The sequence below is a fragment of the Ranitomeya variabilis genome, chromosome 5 (genome assembly GCF_051348905.1).
Source record: "Ranitomeya variabilis isolate aRanVar5 chromosome 5, aRanVar5.hap1, whole genome shotgun sequence".
NCBI classification, from domain to species: domain Eukaryota; kingdom Metazoa; phylum Chordata; class Amphibia; order Anura; family Dendrobatidae; genus Ranitomeya; species Ranitomeya variabilis.
In genome coordinates this window covers 70,583,197-70,608,133 of record NC_135236.1, presented here as the reverse complement: position 1 = coordinate 70,608,133, position 24,937 = coordinate 70,583,197, and the positions used below count along the sequence as shown (strand labels likewise).

The 24,937-nt window shown below is 45.2% G+C and overlaps 1 protein-coding gene across 1 annotated transcript in view; it reads left to right on the top strand.

Annotated features, from left to right (window-relative positions):
• Positions 1–14,958: 14,958 nt before the first annotated feature.
• EGR3 (early growth response 3) overlaps positions 14,959–24,937 on the top strand; it is a 33,020-nt gene continuing 23,041 nt past the window's right edge. The window contains exon 1 of the mRNA XM_077262175.1: positions 14,959–15,699. Coding sequence (XP_077118290.1) covers positions 15,549–15,699 — 151 coding nt within the window. The 5' untranslated portion in view covers positions 14,959–15,548. The remainder of the gene's footprint in view (positions 15,700–24,937) is intronic.

Here is a 24,937-nt window from a genome sequence, read left to right as displayed (position 1 = left end):
GAAGTAGCCGTGGGGTGTACCTAACACGTCCTAGACACCTCGACACAGCCGGAGGACTAAATACCCCTATAGATGGAAATGGGAATTCTATCTTGCCTCAGAGCAGAACCCCAAAGGATAGGCAGTCCCGCACAAATATTGACTGTGAGTATAAGAGGAAAGACACACGCAGGCAGAAAAACAGAATTTAGCAAAAGAGGCACTTCTAGCTACATAGAAAAGGATAGGACAGAATTCTAAGCGGTCAGTATTAAAATCCTAAAAATATCCACAGCAGAAAATACAAATATTCTACATCTAACTAAAGACATAGAAAGTATATCTGCATCTCCTGAGAATCCAGCATGACTGAAAAATCCAAACAAAGTCTAAGCTGGACAAAAACACAATGAATTGCACTGAATTGCAAAGCACACTGCATGTGTGCACAGAGACAAAAAAACAGACACTTAGCTGAATTGGCAGCAGGGCATGAGGAACCAGAGAGAGAAGCAATCATTCCAAGAACAATGGACAACTGGACAGGAGTAATGGATCCTGCACACCTAAATACCTAGTAGAGCTGCAATCAGCAGAAACACCTGCCCTGGATTACAACCCCAAGACAACTGCACTACCACTAACAACCACCGGAGGGAGCCCAAGAGCAGAATTCACAACAGTATTCCCCCTTGAAGAGGGGTCACCGAACCCTCACCAGAGCCCCCAGGCCGATCAGGACGAGCCAGATGAAAGGAACGGACCAAATCAGCAGCATGGACATCAGAGGCAAAAACCCAAGAATTATCCTCCTGGCCATAACCCTTCCATTTGACAAGGTACTGAAGCCTCCGCCTCGAAAAGCGAGAATCCAAAATCTTCTCAACCACATACTCCAACTCCCCATCAACCAACACAGGAGCAGGAGGATCAACAGAGGGAACAACGGGCACCACATATTTCCGCAATAAAGATCTATGGAAAACATTATGGATGGCAAAAGAGGCCGGAAGGGCCAAACGAAAAGACACCGGATTGATAATCTCAGAAATCCTATAAGGACCAATAAACCGAGGCTTAAACATAGGGGAAGAAACCTTCATAGGAACATGACGGGAAGACAACCAGACCAAATCCCCAACCCGAAGCCGGGAACCAACACACCAATGACGGTTAGCAAAACGCTGAGCCTCCTCCTGAGACAACACCAAATTGTCCACCACATGAGCCCAAATCTGCTGCAACCTGTCAACCACAGAATCCACACCAGGACAATCAGAAGTCTCAACCTGCCCCGAAGAAAAATGAGGATGAAAACCAAAATTACAAAAGAAGGGGCGAAACCAAGGTAGCCGAACTAGCCCGATTATTAAGGGCAAACTCGGCCAATGGCAAGAAAGCCACCCAATCATCCTGATAAGCAGACACAAAGCATCTCAAATAAGTTTCCAAAGTCTGATTAGTTCGCTCGGTCTGGCCATTTGTCTGCGGATGAAATGCGGAAGAAAAAGACAAATCAATGCCCAGCCTGGCACAAAAGGCCCGCCAAAACCTAGAAACAAACTGGGAACCTCTGTCGGACACAATATTCTCCGGAATACCATGCAAACGAACCACATGCTGAAAAAACAACGGAACCAAATCAGAAGAGGAAGGCAATTTAGGCAAAGGCACCAAATGAACCATCTTAGAGAACCGGTCACAAACAACCCAGATAACCGACATCCTCTGGGAAACCGGAAGATCTGAAATAAAATCCATAGAAATATGCGTCCAGGGCCTCTCAGGGACCGGCAAAGGCAAAAGCAACCCACTAGCACGGGAACAACAAGGCTTGGCCCGCGCACAAGTCCCACAGGACTGCACAAAAGAACGCAAATCACGCGACAAAGAAGGCCACCAAAAGAACCTACCAACCAAATCTTTGGTACCAAAAATACCAGGATGGCCAGCCAACACAGAACAATGAACCTCAAAAATCACTCTATTAGTCCATCTGTCAGGAACAAACAGTTTGCCCACTGGACAGCGGTCAGGTTTGTCAGCCTGAAATTCCTGCAGAACCCGTCGCAAATCAGGGGAAATGGCAGAAAGGACCACCCCTTCCTTCAGAATGCCGACCGGTTCCAGTACCTCAGGAGAATCAGGCAAAAAACTCCTAGAGAGGGCATCAGCCTTAATATTCTTAGAACCCGGAAGATACGAGACCACAAAATCAAAACGGGAGAAAAACAAGGACCATCGAGCCTGTCTAGGATTCAGCCGTTTGGCAGACTCGAGGTAAATCATATTTTTATGATCGGTCAAGACCACAATACGGTGCTTGGCTCCCTCAAGCCAATGTCGCCATTCCTCAAACGCCCACTTCATAGCCAACAACTCCGGATTGCCGACATCATAATTGCGTTCAGCAGGCGAAAACTTACGGGAAAAGAAGGCACACGGTTTCATCAAGGAACCAACAGAATTCCTCTGAGACAAAACGGCCCCTGCCCCAATCTCAGAAGCGTCAACCTCAACCTGAAACGGAAGAGAAACATCCGGCTGACGCAACACCGGGGCAGAAGTAAATCGGCGTTTAAGCTCCTGAAAGGCAGAGACAGCCACAGAGGACCAATTCGTTACATCAGCGCCTTTCTTCGTCAAATCGGTCAGGGGTTTAACCACACTGGAGAAGTTAGCAATGAAACGGCGATAAAAATGAGCAAAGCCCAAAAATTTCTGAAGGCTCTTCACAGATGTGGGCTGAATCCAATCATGAATGGCCTGAACCTTAACCGGATCCATCTCTATAGATGAGGGAGAAAAAATGAAGCCCAAAAAAGAAACCTTCTGCACTCCAAAGAGACACTTAGACCCCTTCACAAACAAAGCATTATCATGAAGGATCTGAAATACCATCCTGACCTGTTTCACATGAGACTCCAAATCATCGGAAAAAATCAAGATGTCATCCAAATATACAATCATGAATTTATCAAGATAATTCCGGAAGATATCATGCATGAAGGACTGAAAAACAGATGGAGCATTAGAGAGTCCGAATGGCATCACAAGGTATTCAAAATGGCCTTCGGGCGTATTAAACGCAGTTTTCCATTCGTCACCCTGCTTAATACGAACAAGATTATATGCCCCCGAAGGTCAATCTTAGTAAACCAACTAGCCCCCTTAATCCTGGCAAACAAATCGGAAAGCAAAGGTAAAGGGTATTGAAACTTGACCGTGATCTTATTCAAGAGGCGATAATCAATACAGGGTCTCAAGGAGCCATCCTTCTTAGCAACAAAAAAAAATCCCGCTCCCAACGGTGAAGAAGATGGCCGAATATGCCCTTTCTCCAAAGACTCCTTAACATAACTCCGCATGGCGGTATGTTCAGGCACAGACAGGTTGAAAAGTCGGCCCTTGGGAAACTTACAGCCTGGAATCAAGTCAATAGCACAATCACAGTCCCTATGCGGTGGAAGGGAACTGGACTTGGGCTCATCGAATACATCCTGAAAATCAGACAAAAACTCTGGAACCTCAGAAGAGGTGGAAGAGGAGATTGACATCAAAGGAACGTCATTATGAACCCCCTGACAACCCCAACTAGTCACAGACATAGACTTCCAATCCAACACAGGATTATGTATCTGCAACCATAGAAAACCCAGCACAATAGCATCATGCAAATTATGCAACACCAGAAAACGACAATCTTCCTGATGGGCTGGCGCCATGCACATGGTCACCTGTGTCCAAAACTGGGGTTTATTTTTAGCCAAAGGTGTAGCATCAATGCCCCTTAAAGGAATAGGGTTCTGCAAAGACTGCAAGGGGAAACGACAACGCCTGGCAAATTCAAAGTCCATTAAGTTCAAAGCGGCGCCTGAATCCACAAACGCCATGACAGAAAATGACGACAATGAGCAGATCAAGGTCACAGATAACAGAAATTTAGGTTGTACAGTACTGATGGTAACTGAACTAGCGATTCTCTTTGTACGCTTAGGGCAGACTGAAATGACATGAGAAGCATCGCCACAATAAAAACACAACCTATTCTGACGCCTGAATCCTTGTTGTTCCGTTCTAGACAGAATCCTATCACACTGCATAGGCTCAGGCATCTGCTCTGAGGACAACGCCACAGCGTGCACAGTTCTGCGCTCCCGCAAGCGCCGATCAATCTGAATGGCCAGAGACATAGAATCACTCAGACCAACAGGCGTGGGAAACCCAACCATAACATCTTTAACAGATTCAGAAAGACCCTTTCTGAAAATTGCCGTCAAAGCATCCTCATTCCATTTAGTCAGCACAGACCATTTTCTAAATTTCTGACAATACAATTCTGCAGCTTCTTGACCCTGAGACAGGGCCAACAAGGTCTTCTCCGCTTGATCCACAGAATGTGGTTCATCATATAATAATCCTAGAGCCTGAAAAAAGGCGTCTACATTAAGCAAGGCCGGATTCCCAGATTCCAGTGAAAATGCCCAATCCTGAGGGTCGCCACGCAACAGGGAGATGATAATTTTAACCTGCTGAATGGGATCACCAGAGGAACGAGGTTTCAGAGCAAAAAACAGTTTACAGTTGTTTTTAAAACTCGAAAATTTGGACCTGTCCCCAAAAAACAAATCAGGAGTAGGAATCCTAGGCTCTGAAAGCGGAGTCTAAACAATACAATCAGAAATACCCTGTACCTTAGCAGCAAGCTGGTCTACACGAGAAACTAATCCCTGAACATCCATGCTAGCACAAGTCTCCTCAGTCACCCAGAGGAAAAGAGGGAAGGAAAGAAAAAACAGGCTACAGAAAAAAAAATGGCTCAACACCTTTCTTCCCTTCTTCTGAGATGCATTTAACTCATTGTTGGCCAGTTGTACTGTTATGATCCGGTGACCTTGGAGCCGCATGAGAGACTTTCTCAGGAGTAAGTGGTACCTGTACTGACCGCAAACCCTAAACTGACACTTCAACTAGAAGTAGCCGTGGGGTGTACCTAACACGTCCTAGACACCTCGACACAGCCGGAGGACTAAATACCCCTATAGATGGAAATGGGAATTCTATCTTGCCTCAGAGCAGAACCCCAAAGGATAGGCAGTCCCCCACAAATATTGACTGTGAGTATAAAAGGAAAGACACACGGAGGCAGAAAAACAGAATTTAGCAAAAGAGGCACTTCTAGCTAAATAGAAAAGGATAGGACAGAATTCTAAGCGGTCAGTATTAAAATCCTAAAAATATCCACAGCACAAAATACAAATATTCTACATCTAACTAAAGACATAGAAAGTATATCTGCATCTCCTGAGAATCCAGCATGACTGAAAAATCCAAACAAAGTCTAAGCTGGACAAAAACACAATGAATTGCACTGAATTGCAAAGCACACTGCATGTGTGCACAGAGACAAAAAAACAGACACTTATCTTAGCTGAATTGGCAGCAGGGCATGAGGAACCAGAGAGAGAAGCAATCATTCCAAGAACAATGGACAACTGGACAGGAGTAATGGATCCTGCACACCTAAATACCTAGTAGAGCTGCAATCAGCAGAAACACCTGCCCTGGATTACAACCCCAAGACAACTGCACTACCACTAACAACCACCGGAGGGAGCCCAAAAGCAGAATTCACAACAGAGAAGTACAGGTTCAAGTGTCAGGAATGATTGGTAACCGATAGGCAGGACTGGTCATTCCCATCTTCCAATCCAGAAAAACAGCTAGGTTAAAAGTGAAACTGAGCTGATCATTATCGTCTGTGTGTAGAGGAGGAAACATCTCTCAGTCCTGGTCTCCGTCGGAGCTGGAGAGACCTCTTAATTCTGGTCAGACTGTGAGATCAAAATCTGGACAATATTGTGAAGAGTTTGTGAACCCTGTACAACTATATTAACTAATTTATCATGCCTAAAGGCCGTTTATCTGTTTTCCTGAAAAAGATTTATAAACTTTTATAAATCTGACTGCTTGGACAAAAAAATATTTAGAACTGAAAATCCTCAGTGGTTGATACCTTGTAATGGCTAACTGAAAAGATGGTAACAAATTGCAAGCTTTCGAGACTACTCACGTCTCTTCATCAGGCATAGACTAAAAGAAATTCTGAAGACTCACATATTTATACACAGCACAGCAGAAAGATAATGCAATGGATAAGACAAGTGACGTGAAGAGCTATCATTATGGGAGAGGGGGATATACAGTTGTGTCCATAAATATTGGAACAGTTCATAGATAAGGAGTGTGAAAGTTTTATTGTCCTCTGATTGGGGTCTGGTTCTGTGCTGCCCTCACAAGGACTGAGGAGCAAATTCTTTAATTGATGTAAAAAGACATAAATCCATGCAACACATTCATACCTGCACTGAGTGTGTCAAAGGTTGTCATCAGCTTATATTCTCAGACTCTTCTGTCTCTGAGATTTTAGGTTACCTTTTAATACAAGTAATTTCATGCCCATGGTGCTGTGATCAGGGAGACAAAAATGTTTAACCACAGGTACATTCTTTTTTCTCTTATTGAGTGGCGATGAGAGTTCATCCTTGTTCTCAGTTTTTGCCCTCTCTCCCCCACATACAGACCCCCAGCTGGACATTTGGTACATATAATTAGGTACACCACATTAGTACCGCATGCTTGGACAAAGAAACTTCATACCTGTGTGAAGGCTCCCAACTGCTGAGAGTGAAACCATATACACTCTGTAGAATGCCTCATGCCAGCCTGCCTATATACACTCTGTACAATACCTTCATACCAACCAGCCTGTATTCATTCTGTATAATACCTCCATACCACCCTGCCTGTATACATTCTGTATACCTCCATACCACCCAGCCTGTATACACTCTGTACAATACCTCCATACCACCCTGCCTGTATACACTCTGTATAATACCTCCATACCACCCTGCCTGTATACATTCTGTATAATACCTCCATACCACCATGCCTGTATACACTCTGTATAATACCTCCATACCACCCTGCCTGTATACACTCTGTATAATACCTCCATACCACCCTGCCTGTATACACTCTGTACAATACCTCCATACCACCCTGCCTGTATACACTCTGTATAATACCTCCATACCACCCTGCCTGTATACACTCTGTATAATACCTCCATACCACCCTGCCTGTATACACTCTTTACAATACCTCCATACCACCCTGCCTGTATACACTCTGTATAATACCTCCATACCACCCTGCCTGTATACACTCTGTATAATTTTTTCCATAACACCCTGCCTGTATACACTCTGTATAATACCTCCATACCACCCTGCCTGTATACACTCTGTATAATACCTCCATACCACCCTGCCTGTATACACTCTGTATAATACCTCCATACCACCCTGCCTGTATACACTCTGTACAATACCTCCATGTCTGGATACACTCTGTATAATACCTTCTTGTCTGGATACACTTTGTATAATACCTCCATACCACCCTGCCTGTATACACTCTGTATAATAATAATAATACCGCCATACCACCCTGCCTGTATACACTCTGTATAATACCTCCATGTGTGGATACACTCTGTATAATACATCCATAACACCCTGCCTTGATACACTCTGTATAATACCTCCATACCACCCTGCCTGTATACATTCTGTATAATACCTCCTTGTCTGGATACACTTTGTATAATACCTCCATACCACCCTGCCTGTATACATTCTGTATAATACCTCCATACCTCCTTGTCTGGATACACTCTGTATAATACCTCCATACCTGGATACACTCTGTATAATACCTCCATGTCTGGATACACTGTATAATACCTCCTTGTCTGGATACACTCTGTATAATACCTCCTTGTCTGGATACACTCTGTATAATACCTCCATACCTCCATGTCTGGATGCACTCTGTATAATACCTCCATGTCTGGATACACTGTATAATACCTCCTTGTCTGGATACACTCTGTATAATACCTCCATGCCACCCTGCCTGTATACACTCTGTATAATACCTCCATACCACCCTGCCTGTATACACTCTGTATAATACCTCCATACCACCCTGCCTGTATACACTCTGTATAATACCTCCATACCACCCTGCCTGTATACATTCTGTATAATACCTCCATACCACCCTGCCTGTATACACTCTGTACAATACCTCCATACCACCCTGCCTGTATACACTCTGTACAATACCTCCATACCACCCTGCCTGTATACACTCTGTATAATACCTCCATACCCCCTTGTCTGGATACACTCTGTATAATACCTCCATACCCCCTTGTATGGATACACTCTGTATAATACCTTCATACCTCCTTGTCTGGATACACTCTGTATAATACCTCCTTGTCTGTATACACTCAGTATAATACCTCCATGTCTGGATACACTCTGTATAATACCTCCATGTCTGGATACACTCTGTATAATACCTCCATACCTCCTTGTCTGGATACACTCTGTATAATACCTCCTTGTCTGGATACACTCTGTATAATACCTCCATACCTCCTTGTCTGGATACACTCTGTATAATACCTCCATACCTCCATGTCTGGATACACTCTGTATAATACCTCCATGTCTGGATACACTCTGTATAATACCTCCTTGTCTGTATACACTCTGTATAATACCTCCATGTGTGGATACACTCTGTATAATACCTCCTTGTCTGTATACACTCTGTATAATACCTCCATGTCTGGATACACTCTGTATAATACCTCCATGTCTGGATACACTCTGTATAATACCTCTATACCTCCTTGTCTGGATACACTCTGTATAATACCTCCATGTCTGTATACACTCTGTATAATACCTCCATGTCTGGATACACTCTGTATAATACCTCCTTGTCTGGATACACTCTGTATAATACCTCCTTGTCTGGATACACTCTGTATAATACCTCCATATCTGTATACACTCTGTATAATACCTCCATACCTCCTTGTCTGGATACACTCTGTATAATACCTCCATACCTCCTTGTCTGGATACAGTCTGTATAATACCTCTATGTCTAGATACACTATGTATAATACCTCCATACCTCCTTGTCTGGATACACTCTGTATAATACCTCCTTGTCTGGATACACTCTGTATAATACCTCCTTGTCTGGATACACTCTGTATAATACCTCCTTGTCTGGATACACTCTGTATAATACCTCCATACCTCCTTGTCTGGATACACTCTGTATAATACCTCCATACCTCCATGACTGGATACACTCTGTATAATACCTCCATGTCTGGATACACTCTGTATAACACCTCCTTGTCTGGATACACTCTGTATAATACCTCCTTGTCTGGATACACTCTGTATAATACCTCCATACCTCCATGTCTGGATACACTCTGTATAATACCTCCTTGTCTGGATACATTCTGTATAATACCTCCTTGTCTGGATACACTCTGTATAATACCTCCATGTCTGGATACACTCTGTATAATACCTCCATGTCTGGATACACTCTGTATAATACCTCCATACCTCCTTGTCTGGATACACTCTGTATAATACCTCCATACCTCCATGTCTGGATACACTCTGTATAATACCTCCATGTCTGGATACACTGTATAATACCTCCTTCTCTGGATACACTCTGTATAATACCTCCATACCACCCTGCCTGTATACATTCTGTATAATACCTCCATACCTCCTTGTCTGGATACACTCTGTATAATACCTCCATACCTGGATACACTCTGTATAATACCTCCATGTCTGGATACACTGTATAATACCTCCTTGTCTGGATACACTCTGTATAATACCTCCTTGTCTGGATACACTCTGTACAATACCTCCATACCTCCATGTCTGGATGCACTCTGTATAATACCTCCATGTCTGGATACACTGTATAATACCTCCTTGTCTGGATACACTCTGTATAATACCTCCATGCCACCCTGCCTGTATACACTCTGTATAATACCTCCATACCACCCTGCCTGTATACACTCTGTATAATACCTCCATACCACCCTGCCTGTATACACTCTGTATAATACCTCCATACCACCCTGCCTGTATACATTCTGTATAATACCTCCATACCACCCTGCCTGTATACACTCTGTACAATACCTCCATACCACCCTGCCTGTATACACTCTGTACAATACCTCCATACCACCCTGCCTGTATACACTCTGTATAATACCTCCATACCCCCTTGTCTGGATACACTCTGTATAATACCTCCATACCCCCTTGTATGGATACACTCTGTATAATACCTCCATACCCCCTTGTATGGATACACTCTGTATAATACCTTCATACCTCCTTGTCTGGATACACTCTGTATAATACCTCCTTGTCTGTATACACTCAGTATAATACCTCCATGTCTGGATACACTCTGTATAATACCTCCATGTCTGGATACACTCTGTATAATACCTCCATACCTCCTTGTCTGGATACACTCTGTATAATACCTCCTTGTCTGGATACACTCTGTATAATACCTCCATACCTCCTTGTCTGGATACACTCTGTATAATACCTCCATACCTCCATGTCTGGATACACTCTGTATAATACCTCCATGTCTGGATACACTCTGTATAATACCTCCTTGTCTGTATACACTCTGTATAATACCTCCATGTGTGGATACACTCTGTATAATACCTCCATACCTCCTTGTCTGTATACACTCTGTATAATACCTCCATGTCTGGATACACTCTGTATAATACCTCCATGTCTGGATACACTCTGTATAATACCTCTATACCTCCTTGTCTGGATACACTCTGTATAATACCTCCATGTCTGTATACACTCTGTATAATACCTCCATGTCTGGATACACTCTGTATAATACCTCCTTGTCTGGATACACTCTGTATAATACCTCCTTGTCTGGATACACTCTGTATAATACCTCCATATCTGTATACACTCTGTATAATACCTCCATACCTCCTTGTCTGGATACACTCTGTATAATACCTCCATACCTCCTTGTCTGGATACAGTCTGTATAATACCTCTATGTCTAGATACACTATGTATAATACCTCCATACCTCCTTGTCTGGATACACTCTGTATAATACCTCCTTGTCTGGATACACTCTGTATAATACCTCCTTGTCTGGATACACTCTGTATAATACCTCCTTGTCTGGTTACACTCTGTATAATACCTCCTTGTCTGGATACACTCTGTATAATACCTCCATACCTCCATGACTGGATACACTCTGTATAATACCTCCATGTCTGGATACACTCTGTATAACACCTCCTTGTCTGGATACACTCTGTATAATACCTCCATACCTCCATGTCTGGATACACTCTGTATAATACCTCCTTGTCTGGATACATTCTGTATAATACCTCCTTGTCTGGATACACTCTGTATAATACCTCCATGTCTGGATACACTCTGTATAATACCTCCATGTCTGGATACACTCTGTATAATACCTCCATACCTCCTTGTCTGGATACACTCTGTATAATACCTCCATACCTCCATGTCTGGATACACTCTGTATAATACCTCCATGTCTGGATACACTGTATAATACCTCCTTCTCTGGATACACTCTGTATAATACCTCCATGTCTGGATACACTCTGTATAATACCTCCATACCTCCATGTCTGGATACACTCTGTATAATACCTCCTTGTCTGGATACACTCTGTATAATACCTCCATGTCTGGATACACTCTGTATAATACCTCCTTGTCTGGATACACTCTGTATAATACCTCCATACCTCCATGTCTGGATACACTCTGTATAATACCTCCATGTCTGGATACACTCTGTATAATACCTCCATGTCTGGATACACTCTGTATAATACCTCCTTGTCTGGATACACTCTGTATAATACCTCCTTGTCTGGATACACTCTGTATAATACCTCCATGTCTGGATACACTCTGTATAATACCTCCTTGTCTGGATACACTCTGTATAATACCTCCATGTCTGGATACACTCTGTATAATACCTCCATGTCTGGATACACTCTGTATAATACCTCCATGTCTGTATACACTATGTATAATACCTCCTTGTCTGGATACACTCTGTATAATACCTCCATGTCTGGATACACTCTGTATAATACCTCCTTGTCTGGATACACTCTGTATAATACCTCCATACCTCCATGTCTGGATACACTCTGTATAATACCTCCATGTCTGGATACACTGTATAATACCTCCTTGTCTGGATACACTCTGTATAATACCTCCATACCTCCATGTCTGGATACACTCTGTATAATACCTCCTTGTCTGGATACACTCTGTATAATACCTCCTTGTCTGGATACACTCTGTATAATACCTCCATGTCTGGATACACTCTGTATAATACCTCCTTGTCTGGATACACTCTGTATAATACCTCCATGTCTGGATACACTCTGTATAATACCTCCATGTCTGGATACACTGTATAATACCTCCTTGTCTGGATACACTCTGTATAATACCTCCATACCTCCATGTCTGGATACACTCTGTATAATACCTCCATGTCTGGATACACTCTGTATAATACCTCCTTGTCTGGATACACTCTGTATAATACCTCCATACCTCCATGTCTGGATACACTCTGTATAATACCTCCATGTCTGGATACACTCTGTATAATACCTCCATGTCTGGATACACTCTGTATAATACCTCCTTGTCTGGATACACTCTGTATAATACCTCCTTGTCTGGATACACTCTGTATAATACCTCCATGTCTGGATACACTCTGTATAATACCTCCTTGTCTGGATACACTCTGTATAATACCTCCTTGTCTGGATACACTCTGTATAATACCTCCATGTCTGGATACACTCTGTATAATACCTCCATGTCTGTATACACTATGTATAATACCTCCTTGTCTGGATACACTCTGTATAATACCTCCATGTCTGGATACACTCTGTATAATACCTCCATGTCTGGATACAATCTGTATAATACCTCCATGTCTGTATACACTCTGTATAATACCTCCATGTCTGGATACACTCTGTATAATACCTCCATGTCTGTATACACTATGTATAATACCTCCTTGTCTGGATGCACTCTGTATAATACCTCCATGTCTGGATACACTCTGTATAATACCTCCTTGTCTGGATACACTATGTATAATACCTCCATGTCTGTATACACTATGTATAATACCTCCATGTCTGGATACACTCTGTATAATACCTCCATGTCTGGATACACTCTGTATAATACCTCCATGTCTGGATACACTCTGTATAATACCTCCATGTCTGGATACAATCTGTATAATACCTCCATGTCTGGATACACTATGTATAATACCTCCTTGTCTGGATACACTCTGTATAATACCTCCATGTCTGGATACACTCTGTATAATACCTCCTTGTCTGGATACACTCTGTATAATACCTCCTTGTCTGGATACACTGTATAATACCTCCTTGTCTGGATACACTCCGTATAATACCTCCTTGTCTGGATACACTCTGTATAATACCTCCTTGTCTGGATACACTCTGTATAATACCTCCTTGTCTGGATACACTCTGTATAATACCTCCATGTCTGGATACACTCTGTATAATACCTCCTTGTCTGGATACACTCTGTATAATACCTCCTTGTCTGGATACACTGTATAATACCTCCTTGTCTGGATACACTCCGTATAATACCTCCTTGTCTGGATACACTCTGTATAATACCTCCTTGTCTGGATACACTCTGTATAATACCTCCTTGTCTGGATACACTCTGTATAATACCTCCATGTCTGGATACACTCTGTATAATACCTCCTTGTCTGGATACACTCTGTATAATACCTCCTTGTCTGGATACACTCTGTATAATACCTCCTTGTCTGGATACACTCTGTATAATACCTCCATGTCTGTATACACTATGTATAATACCTCCATGTCTGGATACACTCTGTATAATACCTCCATGTCTGGATACACTCTGTATAATACCTCCATGTCTGGATACACTCTGTATAATACCTCCATGTCTGGATACACTCTGTATAATACCTCCATGTCTGGATACAATCTGTATAATACCTCCATGTCTGGATACACTATGTATAATACCTCCTTGTCTGGATACACTCTGTATAATACCTCCATGTCTGGATACACTCTGTATAATACCTCCTTGTCTGGATACACTCTGTATAATACCTCCTTGTCTGGATACACTGTATAATACCTCCTTGTCTGGATACACTCCGTATAATACCTCCTTGTCTGGATACACTCTGTATAATACCTCCTTGTCTGGATACACTCTGTATAATACCTCCTTGTCTGGATACACTCTGTATAATACCTCCATGTCTGGATACACTCTGTATAATACCTCCTTGTCTGGATACACTCTGTATAATACCTCCTTGTCTGGATACACTGTATAATACCTCCTTGTCTGGATACACTCCGTATAATACCTCCTTGTCTGGATACACTCTGTATAATACCTCCTTGTCTGGATACACTCTGTATAATACCTCCTTGTCTGGATACACTCTGTATAATACCTCCATGTCTGGATACACTCTGTATAATACCTCCTTGTCTGGATACACTCTGTATAATACCTCCTTGTCTGGATACACTCTGTATAATACCTCCTTGTCTGGATACACTCTGTATAATACCTCCATGTCTGGATACACTCTGTATAATACCTCCTTGTCTGGATACACTCTGTATAATACCTCGTTGTCTGGATACACTGTATAATACCTCCATACTGTCCTGCCTATAGAACGTGGTTTCAATGAGCAGCTACTTCCTGCATTCTCTCAAGGTTCCATTATGAGGAGGTTCCATTGTGACGTCACGGCACTGTGTGTCCATATATGGACAGTTACGTCACTGGAGCTTCCCCGGGCGGAGATAAAAAGCAGCCGGAGTCCCCGGACAGAGCATCGGGATTCTGAGCGGACTGGAGAGAGAATCCGCAGAGCATCTTCCCTGAGGGAGGTCTATTAACCCCTTAGCTGCCACTTCTACATCTAGAGGGGGGGATCTGAAATACCCACACCTTATAAATGCCATAATAGTCTTTCCAGCTGCCCAGGGTGGGCGCCCACACCATCCATTCAGGACACCTGTTGCCCATCTCATGCATCATCCTCAGTACACCTATGTGCAGCCTTCATTTGCGCCTTCTTAGCGCCTTTTTCTGGGTAGACCTGTTCCACCATCTTATGGGGTAGCATTATATCCTCCTTTCAGCATTCCATTAACTCATCACATCCCGTCTCACCAGCCACCTTCCCTCCCTCATTTCTATGCTGCTGCCAAGGGCTCGGTGCAGGATCAGCGCAGCTCTGTGCATGGGGCACAAGTGAGACCCCCATCTCCACCATGGAACACAGCTAGTCCCCCCTCTTCTTCCTATTGGGGGCAGATTGGGTGGCTGCAAACAATCCAGCGTTACTGAGGCACAGCTCCGATCATTGCCCCTGCACTAAGGTGGGCATCACTTCACTCCTGGGCGCTGGAAGGGGCTATGACCGGGAAGCTGCTGGAGAAACTCCCCGTGAATATGACATCCCTGCTACCGGACACTCTCTACTCCGAGGATGGGCAGGATCTGACCGGAGCTCTGGCCATTTACCCTGGTGGGGGCAGCGAGCAGCATTACTCTGCCATGTCTGCAGGTGAGTGTGGGCACACATGTGGGGGGCACTAGCACAAAGACAGGTAGGAGGCAGGTGAGTGTGGGTGCACACATGGGGGGCACTAAGGCAAAGGTGTAGCATTATGCAGGTGAGTGTGGGTACACACATGTGGGGGGCACTAGCACAAGGGCAGGTAGGAGGCAGGTGAGTGTGGGTACACATGTGGGGGGGCACTAGCACAAAGACAGGTAGGAGGCTGGTGAGTGTGGGTACACATGTGGGGGGCACTAAGACAAAGGTGTAGCATTATGCAGGTGAGTGTGGGTACACACATGTGGGGGGCACTAGCACAAGGGCAGGTAGGAGGCAGGTGAGTGTGGGTACACATGGGGGGCACTAGCACATGAGTAGGAAGATGCAGGTGAGGATGGGTACACATGTGGGGCACTAGCAGTAGGGCAGGTAGGAAGCAGGTGCGGATGGGTACACATCTGGGGGCACAAGCAGTAGGATGCAGGTGAGGGTGGGCACACACATGGTGGGCACTAGTAGTAGGGCAGGTAGAATGTAGATGAGGGTGGGTACACACATGAGGGGGGCTAGCTCAAGGACAGAGGTGCAGTAAGGTGCTTGGTTTATGAGGGTGGACAGATTTTGGGGACTAGGTGATGGGGTTGTTTTATTATTATAATGGAGAAAGTAGCCATGTATTTAAGAGGTACTAGCAATGTAGCTTAAAAGGGAGGTGAAAATGTATCCAAGCACGACTAATAATGAGCTGCTGCTGTATGTAATTATCAGTTAAGTTCGGTCGCCTCCTGTCATGTATCTATAGGAATGTTACGCTGATGATGTCTCTGCCGCATGTCACATATTCACACTCTCTTGTTGTTGGAAGCAGTAACTACTGTAGTATACAGCTCAGGTATGGCAGAGGGGCGCTGACAGTGTAGCCCACCTTTGCTGTGCCTGGCCTGGGGTCATTGCTGATGTCAGGCTCCCCAGTAAGATGTGGGGCAATGTCTTGGTCTCCTTACTGTATATGAGGACAGGTTTGCCCAGTTGTTTCCCGGAGGGTTCCCCACCACCAACAGAGCCCCCCATGTGCAGAACTCCCATGTGCAGTGGCCCCCATTCCCAGAGCCCCCCATGAGCAGAGTACCCCCATGTGCAGAGCCCCCCCATGTGCAGAGCCCTCCATGTGCAGAGTACCCCCATGTGCAGAGCCCCCCCATGTGCAGAGCCCTCCATGTGCAGAGTACCCCCCATGTGCAGAGCCCCCCATGTGCAGAGCCCCCCCATGTGCAGAGTACCCCCATGAGCAGAGTACCCCCATGTGCAGAGCCCCCCCATGTGCAGAGCCCTCCATGTGCAGAGTACCCCCATGTGCAGAGCCCCCCATGTGCAGAGCCCCCCATGTGCAGAGCCAGATGCTCCAACACCGAGAAGTGAACGTCACATTGTGGGGGAAGGAAGTCTTTAAATATGGTTGCGGAGGTGGGGGAGCTCCCAGCCCGGTGTGTGGGGGTGGCAGGAGACTGAGTTGGGAGGTGACACGTGGGGGCAGCTGGTGACAGCTCACAGGATAGTGGGTGAGTAGGTGTAGTGTGGGGGGCAGGGGGATTTCCAGGTTTAACTCCTTAAAATGCAGATGACCTTTAAAACTTTGAGGAGCATAAAAGGTCAATCTAGAGAAAACTTCATATAACTCCAATAAAAGGAATATAATGACTTGTGTACTTGCAACTACGAGTATACACATAAGAGGACACTACACTTATACAGATAGAGGACACTACACGTATACAGATAGAGGACACTACACGTATACAGATAGAGGACACTACATGTATACAGAGAGAGGACACTACATGTATACAGATAGAGGACACTACATGTATACAGAGAGAGGACACTACATGTATACAGAGAGAGGACACTACATGTATACAGAGAGAGGACACTACATGTATACAGAGAGAGGACACTACGTGTATACAAATAAGAGGACACTACATGTATACAGATGGAGGATACTACATGTATACAGAGAGGACACTACATGTATACAGAGAGAGGACACTACATGTATACAGATAGAGGACACTACATGTATACACATAAGAGGACACTACACTTATACAGATAGAGGACACTACACGTATACAGATAGAGGACACTACACGTATACAGATAGAGGACACTACATGTATACAGAGAGAGGACACTACATGTATACAGATAGAGGACACTACATGTATACAGAGAGAGGACACTACATGTATACAGAGAGAGGACACTACATGTATACAGATAGAGGACACTACATGTATACAGAGAGAGGACACTACGTGTATACAAATAAGAGGACACTACGTGTATACAAATAAGAGGACACTACATGTATACAGATGGAGGATACTACATGTATACAGAGAGAGGACACTACATGTATACAGATAGAGGACACTACATGTATACAGATGGAGGATACTACATGTATACAGATGGAGGATACTACATGTATACAGAGAGAGGACACTACATGTATACAGAGAGAGGACACTACATGTATACAGAGAGAGGACACTACATGTATACAGATAGAGGACACTACATGTATACAGATGGAGGATACTACATGTATACAGAGAGAGGACACTACATGTATACAGATGGAGGATACTACATGTATACAGAGAGAGGACACTACATGTATACAGAGAGAGGACACTACATGTATACAGAGAGAGGACACTACATGTATACAGATGGAGGATACTACATGTATACAGAGAGAGGACACTACGTGTATACAGATGGAGGATACTACATGTACACAGAGGACACTACATGTATACAGATAGAGGACACTACATGTATACAGAGAGAGGACACTACATGTATACAGAGAGAGGACACTACATGTATACAGAGAGAGGACACTACATGTATACAGAGAGAGGACACTACATGTATACAGAGAGAGGACACTACATGTATACAGATAGAGGACACTACATGTATACATATAGAGGACACTACATGTATACAGATAGAGGACACTACATGTATACAGAGAGAGGACACTACATGTATACAGAGAGAGGACACTACATACATACAGATGGAGGATACTACATGTATACAGAGGATACTACATGTATACAGAGAGAGGACTCTACGTGTATACAGATGGAGGATACTACATGTACACAGAGGACACTACATGTATACAGATAGAGGACACTACATGTATACAGAGAGAGGACACTACATGTATACAGAGAGAGGACACTACATGTATACAGAGAGAGGACACTACATGTATACAGAGAGAGAACACTACATGTATACAGAGAGAGGACACTACATGTATACAGAGAGAGAACACTACATGTATACAGAGAGAGGACACTACATGTATACAGAGAGAGGACACTACATATATACAGATGGAGGATACTACATGTATACAGAGGATACTACATGTATACAGATAGAGGACACTACGTGTATACAGAGAGAGGACACTACATGTATACAGAGAGAGGACACTACATATATACAGATGGAGGATACTACATGTATACAGAGGATACTACATGTATACAGAGGATACTACATGTATACAGATAGAGGACACAACATGTATTCAGATAGAGGACACTACATGTATGCAGATAGAGGACACTACATGTATACAGAGAGAGGACACTACATGTATACAGATAGATACATGTTGTAGTGCAGCGGGGTTGGTGCAGTGTGACAGATAGGCAGGGACCACAGGAAAGTTCAAAGCCAAAGTCTTTTAATGTCCAAAATAACTCACGAAATGAACAACACACGGTATCCTCCGTATCACAGCCGGAGTGTCACAACAGTCCATATGCAAGACCGGTTGCCGAGGGTGACTACACCAGCGTGTCACGCTGTGGGGGGCGGGGTTCACTGCTCTTGGCTCTGTGTTACCTCACACAAGCTGGACGCTGCAGAGCCACCTGCTCTGCCACTTGCAAACAAGCACTGACACACCCAAACCCTTTACTGCAGGGTTTTTAACTGAAATCTGTGGCCATGGGCCACTTGTAAGACCTGGTCCGGAGGGAGTGAATTGCCCCACTACCATCCTGTAGTTCACTCCAAAAACAAAAGCCCTTAACGTGTTTTCCTGAACATTGCCTTGGCCAAATATCTTGACCAGGTCCACACTTACTTTTATTTTGCCTTGTGACTCACAGGCGTCCTGATGTGGACACAAGGCACCCCAGCGGGTCTATTAGGACTCCGTCCGCATCCTGGAGGATACATATCGACCCTCGCATATGATCCCCCTCACTGCCTCACATATCCCCTCTGTTCAAACTTGTGAGGTTTAACACTTGTCACCATATAGGGGGCCCATGACAGGGCATCTGCATTTCCCTGCGACTTCCCTGCGTGATGTTCCACAGTGAAATTTAAATTTTGCAAGCACAGGAGCCATGTGGTGACCCGAGCATTCCTCTCATTGGCGTTTCTCAACTAGTCCAAGGGTGAATGATATGTCACCAAGCGAAACGGTCGACCGAGCAAATAATAACGTAGGGACTCCAAGGTCCACTTAATGGCCAGGCACTCCTTCTCGACTACGCTATCATTTTTCTTGTTCGGGATGAGTTTCCTACTTAGGTAGGTGACAGGATGTTGTTCTCCGTTCACCTCCTGCGACAGGACCACTCCTAGGCCAACGTTAGATGCATCCGTCAGCCCGATGAAGCCTCTCTTGAAGTTGGGACTGATGAGGACGGGCTATCCACACAGCGCCACCTTCATAGACTGGTTATGCTTCCTCCGCTTGCGGGTTCCACTGCACCATGATCGAATTCTTTCCCTTTAGGAGATCGGATAGGGGTGTTGTTCTCCCAGAGAAATCAGGTATAAACTTACAGTAATACCCAAGAATGCCGAGAAATGCTCTTACCTGTTCGGTGGTCACAGGTCAGGGCCAGTACTGTATGGCCTCGATTTTATTAATCTGGGGTTTGATAACCCCACGGCCGATCACGTATCCCAACTACGGGGCTTTCTTGAGCCCTATCGCACATTTCTTGGGATTCGCCGTCAAACCCGCTGCTCTGAGTGAATCTACTACCGCTTGCGCCCGGGGCAAGTGGGATTGCCAGTCAGTACTAAAGATGATGTCATCCAAGTACACTGACGCATACGTCCGGATGGGGTTGTAGGACTATGGCCATTAACCTCTGGAACGTAGCTGGTGCCCTATGTAGTCCAAAGGGCAAGACAACATAGCGATACAGACACTCTGGTGTTATGAAGGCGGTCTTTTCTTTTCCCAATTCTGCACCTGCCAGTAACCCTTGGTCAAATTGAGCGTGGTAAAGTACTGGGCCTGACCCAGTTGCTCGATCAGCTCGTCTACCCGGGGCACTGGATAAAGGTCATATTTCGACACCTCGTTCAGCTTACGGAAATCATTACAGATAAGTAAGGACAAGCCGGCTTCGGGATCAGTACAATGGGACTAGCCCACTCACTTCGGGACTCCTCAATTACTCCCAGCTGAAGCAATTGTTTCACCTCACTCATGATGACTTGTCTCTGGCCCTCGGGCACACGGTACTGTTTCATTCGTACCCTTACGTGATGCTCAGTGACAATGTCTTGCTGGATGACAGAGGTACGACCGGGTAGTCCCGAGAATACATTTGTATTCTCTTGTACTAATTTCCGCACCTCTCGCCGCTGCTGTTTCAACAGAGTGTCTCCTATCTTTACGTCTCTCTCGGCCTCCGTCCAGGCCAATATCGGAGGGTCCCCAGATGACATGTCTGGTGTCACTTCCGTAAGCATACACTCCCGGTAGTTCCACGATTTTAACAGATTGACGTAATACAACTTTTCAGGTTTTCTTTTCCCGGGCTGGTAAACTCGGTACTTTACTTTTCCCACTTTTTCCCAAACTTCATATGGCCCCTGCCACTTGGCCATAAGCTTGCTTTCGGTGGTGGGCACCAAAACAAACACCCGATCTCCTACTTTAAAGAAGCGGAACGAGGCTTTTTTGTTATATATGCAGCCTTGCGCTGCCTGCATTCAGTAAATGCTCTTTTACTATAGGCATGACCGCTGCAAATCGGTCCTGCATATTGGCCATGTGCTCAATGACACTCTTATGTGGCGTAGGTTCCTGCTTCCACGTCTCTTTGGCTACATCTAGCAGACCCCTAGGATGCCTCATACCTTTCCGACCGCACATTTAGCGTTTCCCACTCCCACACTACATCCTCATCCCACCCTCTCTCTGTTGGAGTCCCTCAAGGCTCAGCCCTGGGGCCCCTACTTTTTTCCATATATACCCTTGGCCTAGGACAACTCATATGACATGACATGACACTCAGATCTACCTCTCTGGCCCAGATGTCACCTCTCTGCTGTCCAGAATCCCGGAGTGTCTATCAGCCATATCCTCCTTCTCCACCTATCGCTTCCTAAAACTCTATGTAGACAAAACCGAACTCATCATATTTCCTCCATCTCGCGTATCTCCCCTACCCGACCCATCTATTATGGTAAACGGCATCACACTCTCTCCCACACCTGAAATCTGCTGCCTCGGAGTAGGGGTACTGTCACACAGTGGCACTTTGGTCGCTACGACGGTACGATCCGTGACGTTCCAGCGATATCCATACGATATCGCTGTGTCTGACACGCAGCAGCGATCAGGGATCCTGCTGAGAATCGTACGTCGTAGCAGATCGTTTGGAACTTTCTTTCGTCGCTGGATCTCCCGCTGTCATCGCTGGATCGTTGTGTGTGACAGCGATCCAGCGATGCGTTCGCTTGTAACCAGGGTAAACATCGGGTTACTAAGCGCAGGGCCGCGCTTAGTAACCCGATGTTTACCGTGGTTACCAGCGTAAAAGTAAAAAAAAACAAACAGTACATACTCACATTCCGGTGTCCTTCAGGTCCCTTGCCGTCTGCTTCCCACTCTGACTGACTGCCGGCCGGAGCAGAGCACAGCGGTGACGTCACCGCTGTGATCTGCTTTCACTTTACGGCGGCACTCTGTCAGAGCGGGAAGCAGACTGCAAGGGACCTGACGGGCACCGGAATGTGAGTATGTACTGTTTTTTTTTTTTTAACTTTTACGCTGGTAACCACGGTAAACATCGGGTTACTAAGCGCGGCCCTGCGCTTAGTAACCCGATGTTTACCCTGGTTACCCGTGACCTCGGCATCGTTGGTCGCTGGAGAGCGGTCTGTGTGACAGCTCTCCAGCGAACACACAACGACTTTCCAACGATCACGGCCAGGTCGTATCGCTGGTCGTGATCGTTGGAAAGTTGCAGAGTGTGACAGTACCCTAACTCTCGACTCTGCCCTGTCCTTCAAACCGCACGTCCAAACTCTTGCCACCTCCTGTCACCTCCAACTCAAAAATATTTCCAGAATCCTTTCCTTCCTCAGCTCACAATCTACTAAAACTCTTGTGCATGCCCTCATCATCTCCCGCCTTGATTACTGCAACAACCTCCTCTGTGGCCTCCGCACTAAAGGTACCTTCACACGAAACGACATCGCTAGCGATCCGTGACGTTGCAGCGTCCTCGCTAGCGATATCGTTTCGTTTGACACGCAGCAGCGATCAGGATCCTGCTGTGATGTCGCTGGTCGCTGAATAAAGTCCAGAACTTTATTTGGTCGTCCGATCGCTGTGTATCGTTGTGTTTGAAAGCAAAAGCAACGATACCAGCGATGTTTTACACTGGTAACCAGGGTAAACATCGGGTTGCTAAGCGCAGGGCCGCGCTTAGTAACCCGATGTTTACCCTGGTTACCAGCGTAAAAGTAAAAAAAACAAACAGTACATGCTCACCTGCTCGTCCTCCAGCGTCTGCTTCCTGACACTTACTGAGCGCCGGCCCTAAAGTGAAAGTGAAAGCACAGCGGTGACGTCACCGCTGTGCTGTTAGGGCCGGAGCTCAGTCAGTGTCAGGAAGCAGACGGCAGGGGACGCGCAGGTGAGTATGTACTGTTTGTTTTTTTTACTTTTACGCTGGTAACCAGGGTAAACATCGGGTTACTAAGCGCGGCCCTGCGCTTAGCAACCCGATGTTTACCCTGGTTACCCGGGGACCTCAGCATCGTTGGTCGCTGGAGAGCGGTCTGTGTGACAGCTCTCCAGCGATCAAACAGCGACGCTGCAGCGATCGGCATCGTTGTCGCTATCGCTGCAGCGTCGCTTCGTGTGAAGGTACCTTAACTCTCTTGCACCATTCCAGTCTTTCCTCAACTCTGCTGCCTGACTAATCCACCTCTCTCCGCTGCTCCCGTTTCTCCCCTTTGCAAATCCCTCCACTGGCTCCCAATTCCCCAACAAATCCAGTTCAAACTACTAACACTGACCTACAAAGCAATCTACAACCTGTCCCCTCCCTATATCTCTGAACTAATCTCCCACTATCTTCCCTCACGTAATCTTCGATCCTCCCAAGACCCCCTACTCTCCTCCACACTTATTCGTTCCTCACACAACCACCTCCAAGATTTTTCCAGAATATCCCCCATACTCTGGAATTCCACGCCTCAACACGTCTGATTATCCACCACCCTCGGATCCTTCAGACGGAACCTGAAAACCCATCTCTTCCGGAAAGCTTACATTATGCAATAACCATTCTCCCGCCTCACCACCACCCGACCTGCTGCACCCCCGACCTTCTGTCTCTTCCCCATTATCCCATAGAATGTAGGTCCGCAAGGACAGGGTCCTCTCCCCTCTGTACCAGTCTGTCATCAGAAATTTGTTTACTGTAAATGGTATCTATAACTTTGTATGTAACCCCTTCTCATTTACAGCACCAGGGAATTAATGGTGCTATATAAATAATAATAATATAATAATAATAATGCCTGCCATACAATAGTTCAAAAAGAGAAAAACCCTTGGAAGCCCGTGGTACCTTGCAGATAGCGAACATTAAATAGGGCAGTAACATGTCCCAATCCCTCCCGTTCTTGGAGACCACCATTTTGAGCATGGACTTGAGGGTTTTGTTAAAGGGAACCTGTCACCCCCAAAATGGAAGGTGAGCTAAGCCCACCAGCATCAGGGGCTTATCTACAGCATTCTGTAATGCTGTAGATAAGCCCCCAATGTATTCTAAAAGATGAGAAAAAGAGGTTAGATTATACTCAACTGGGGGGGCGGTCCCGCTGCGGTTGGCGTCGCAGTCAGGTCCGTGGCCTCCTATCTTCTTACGAT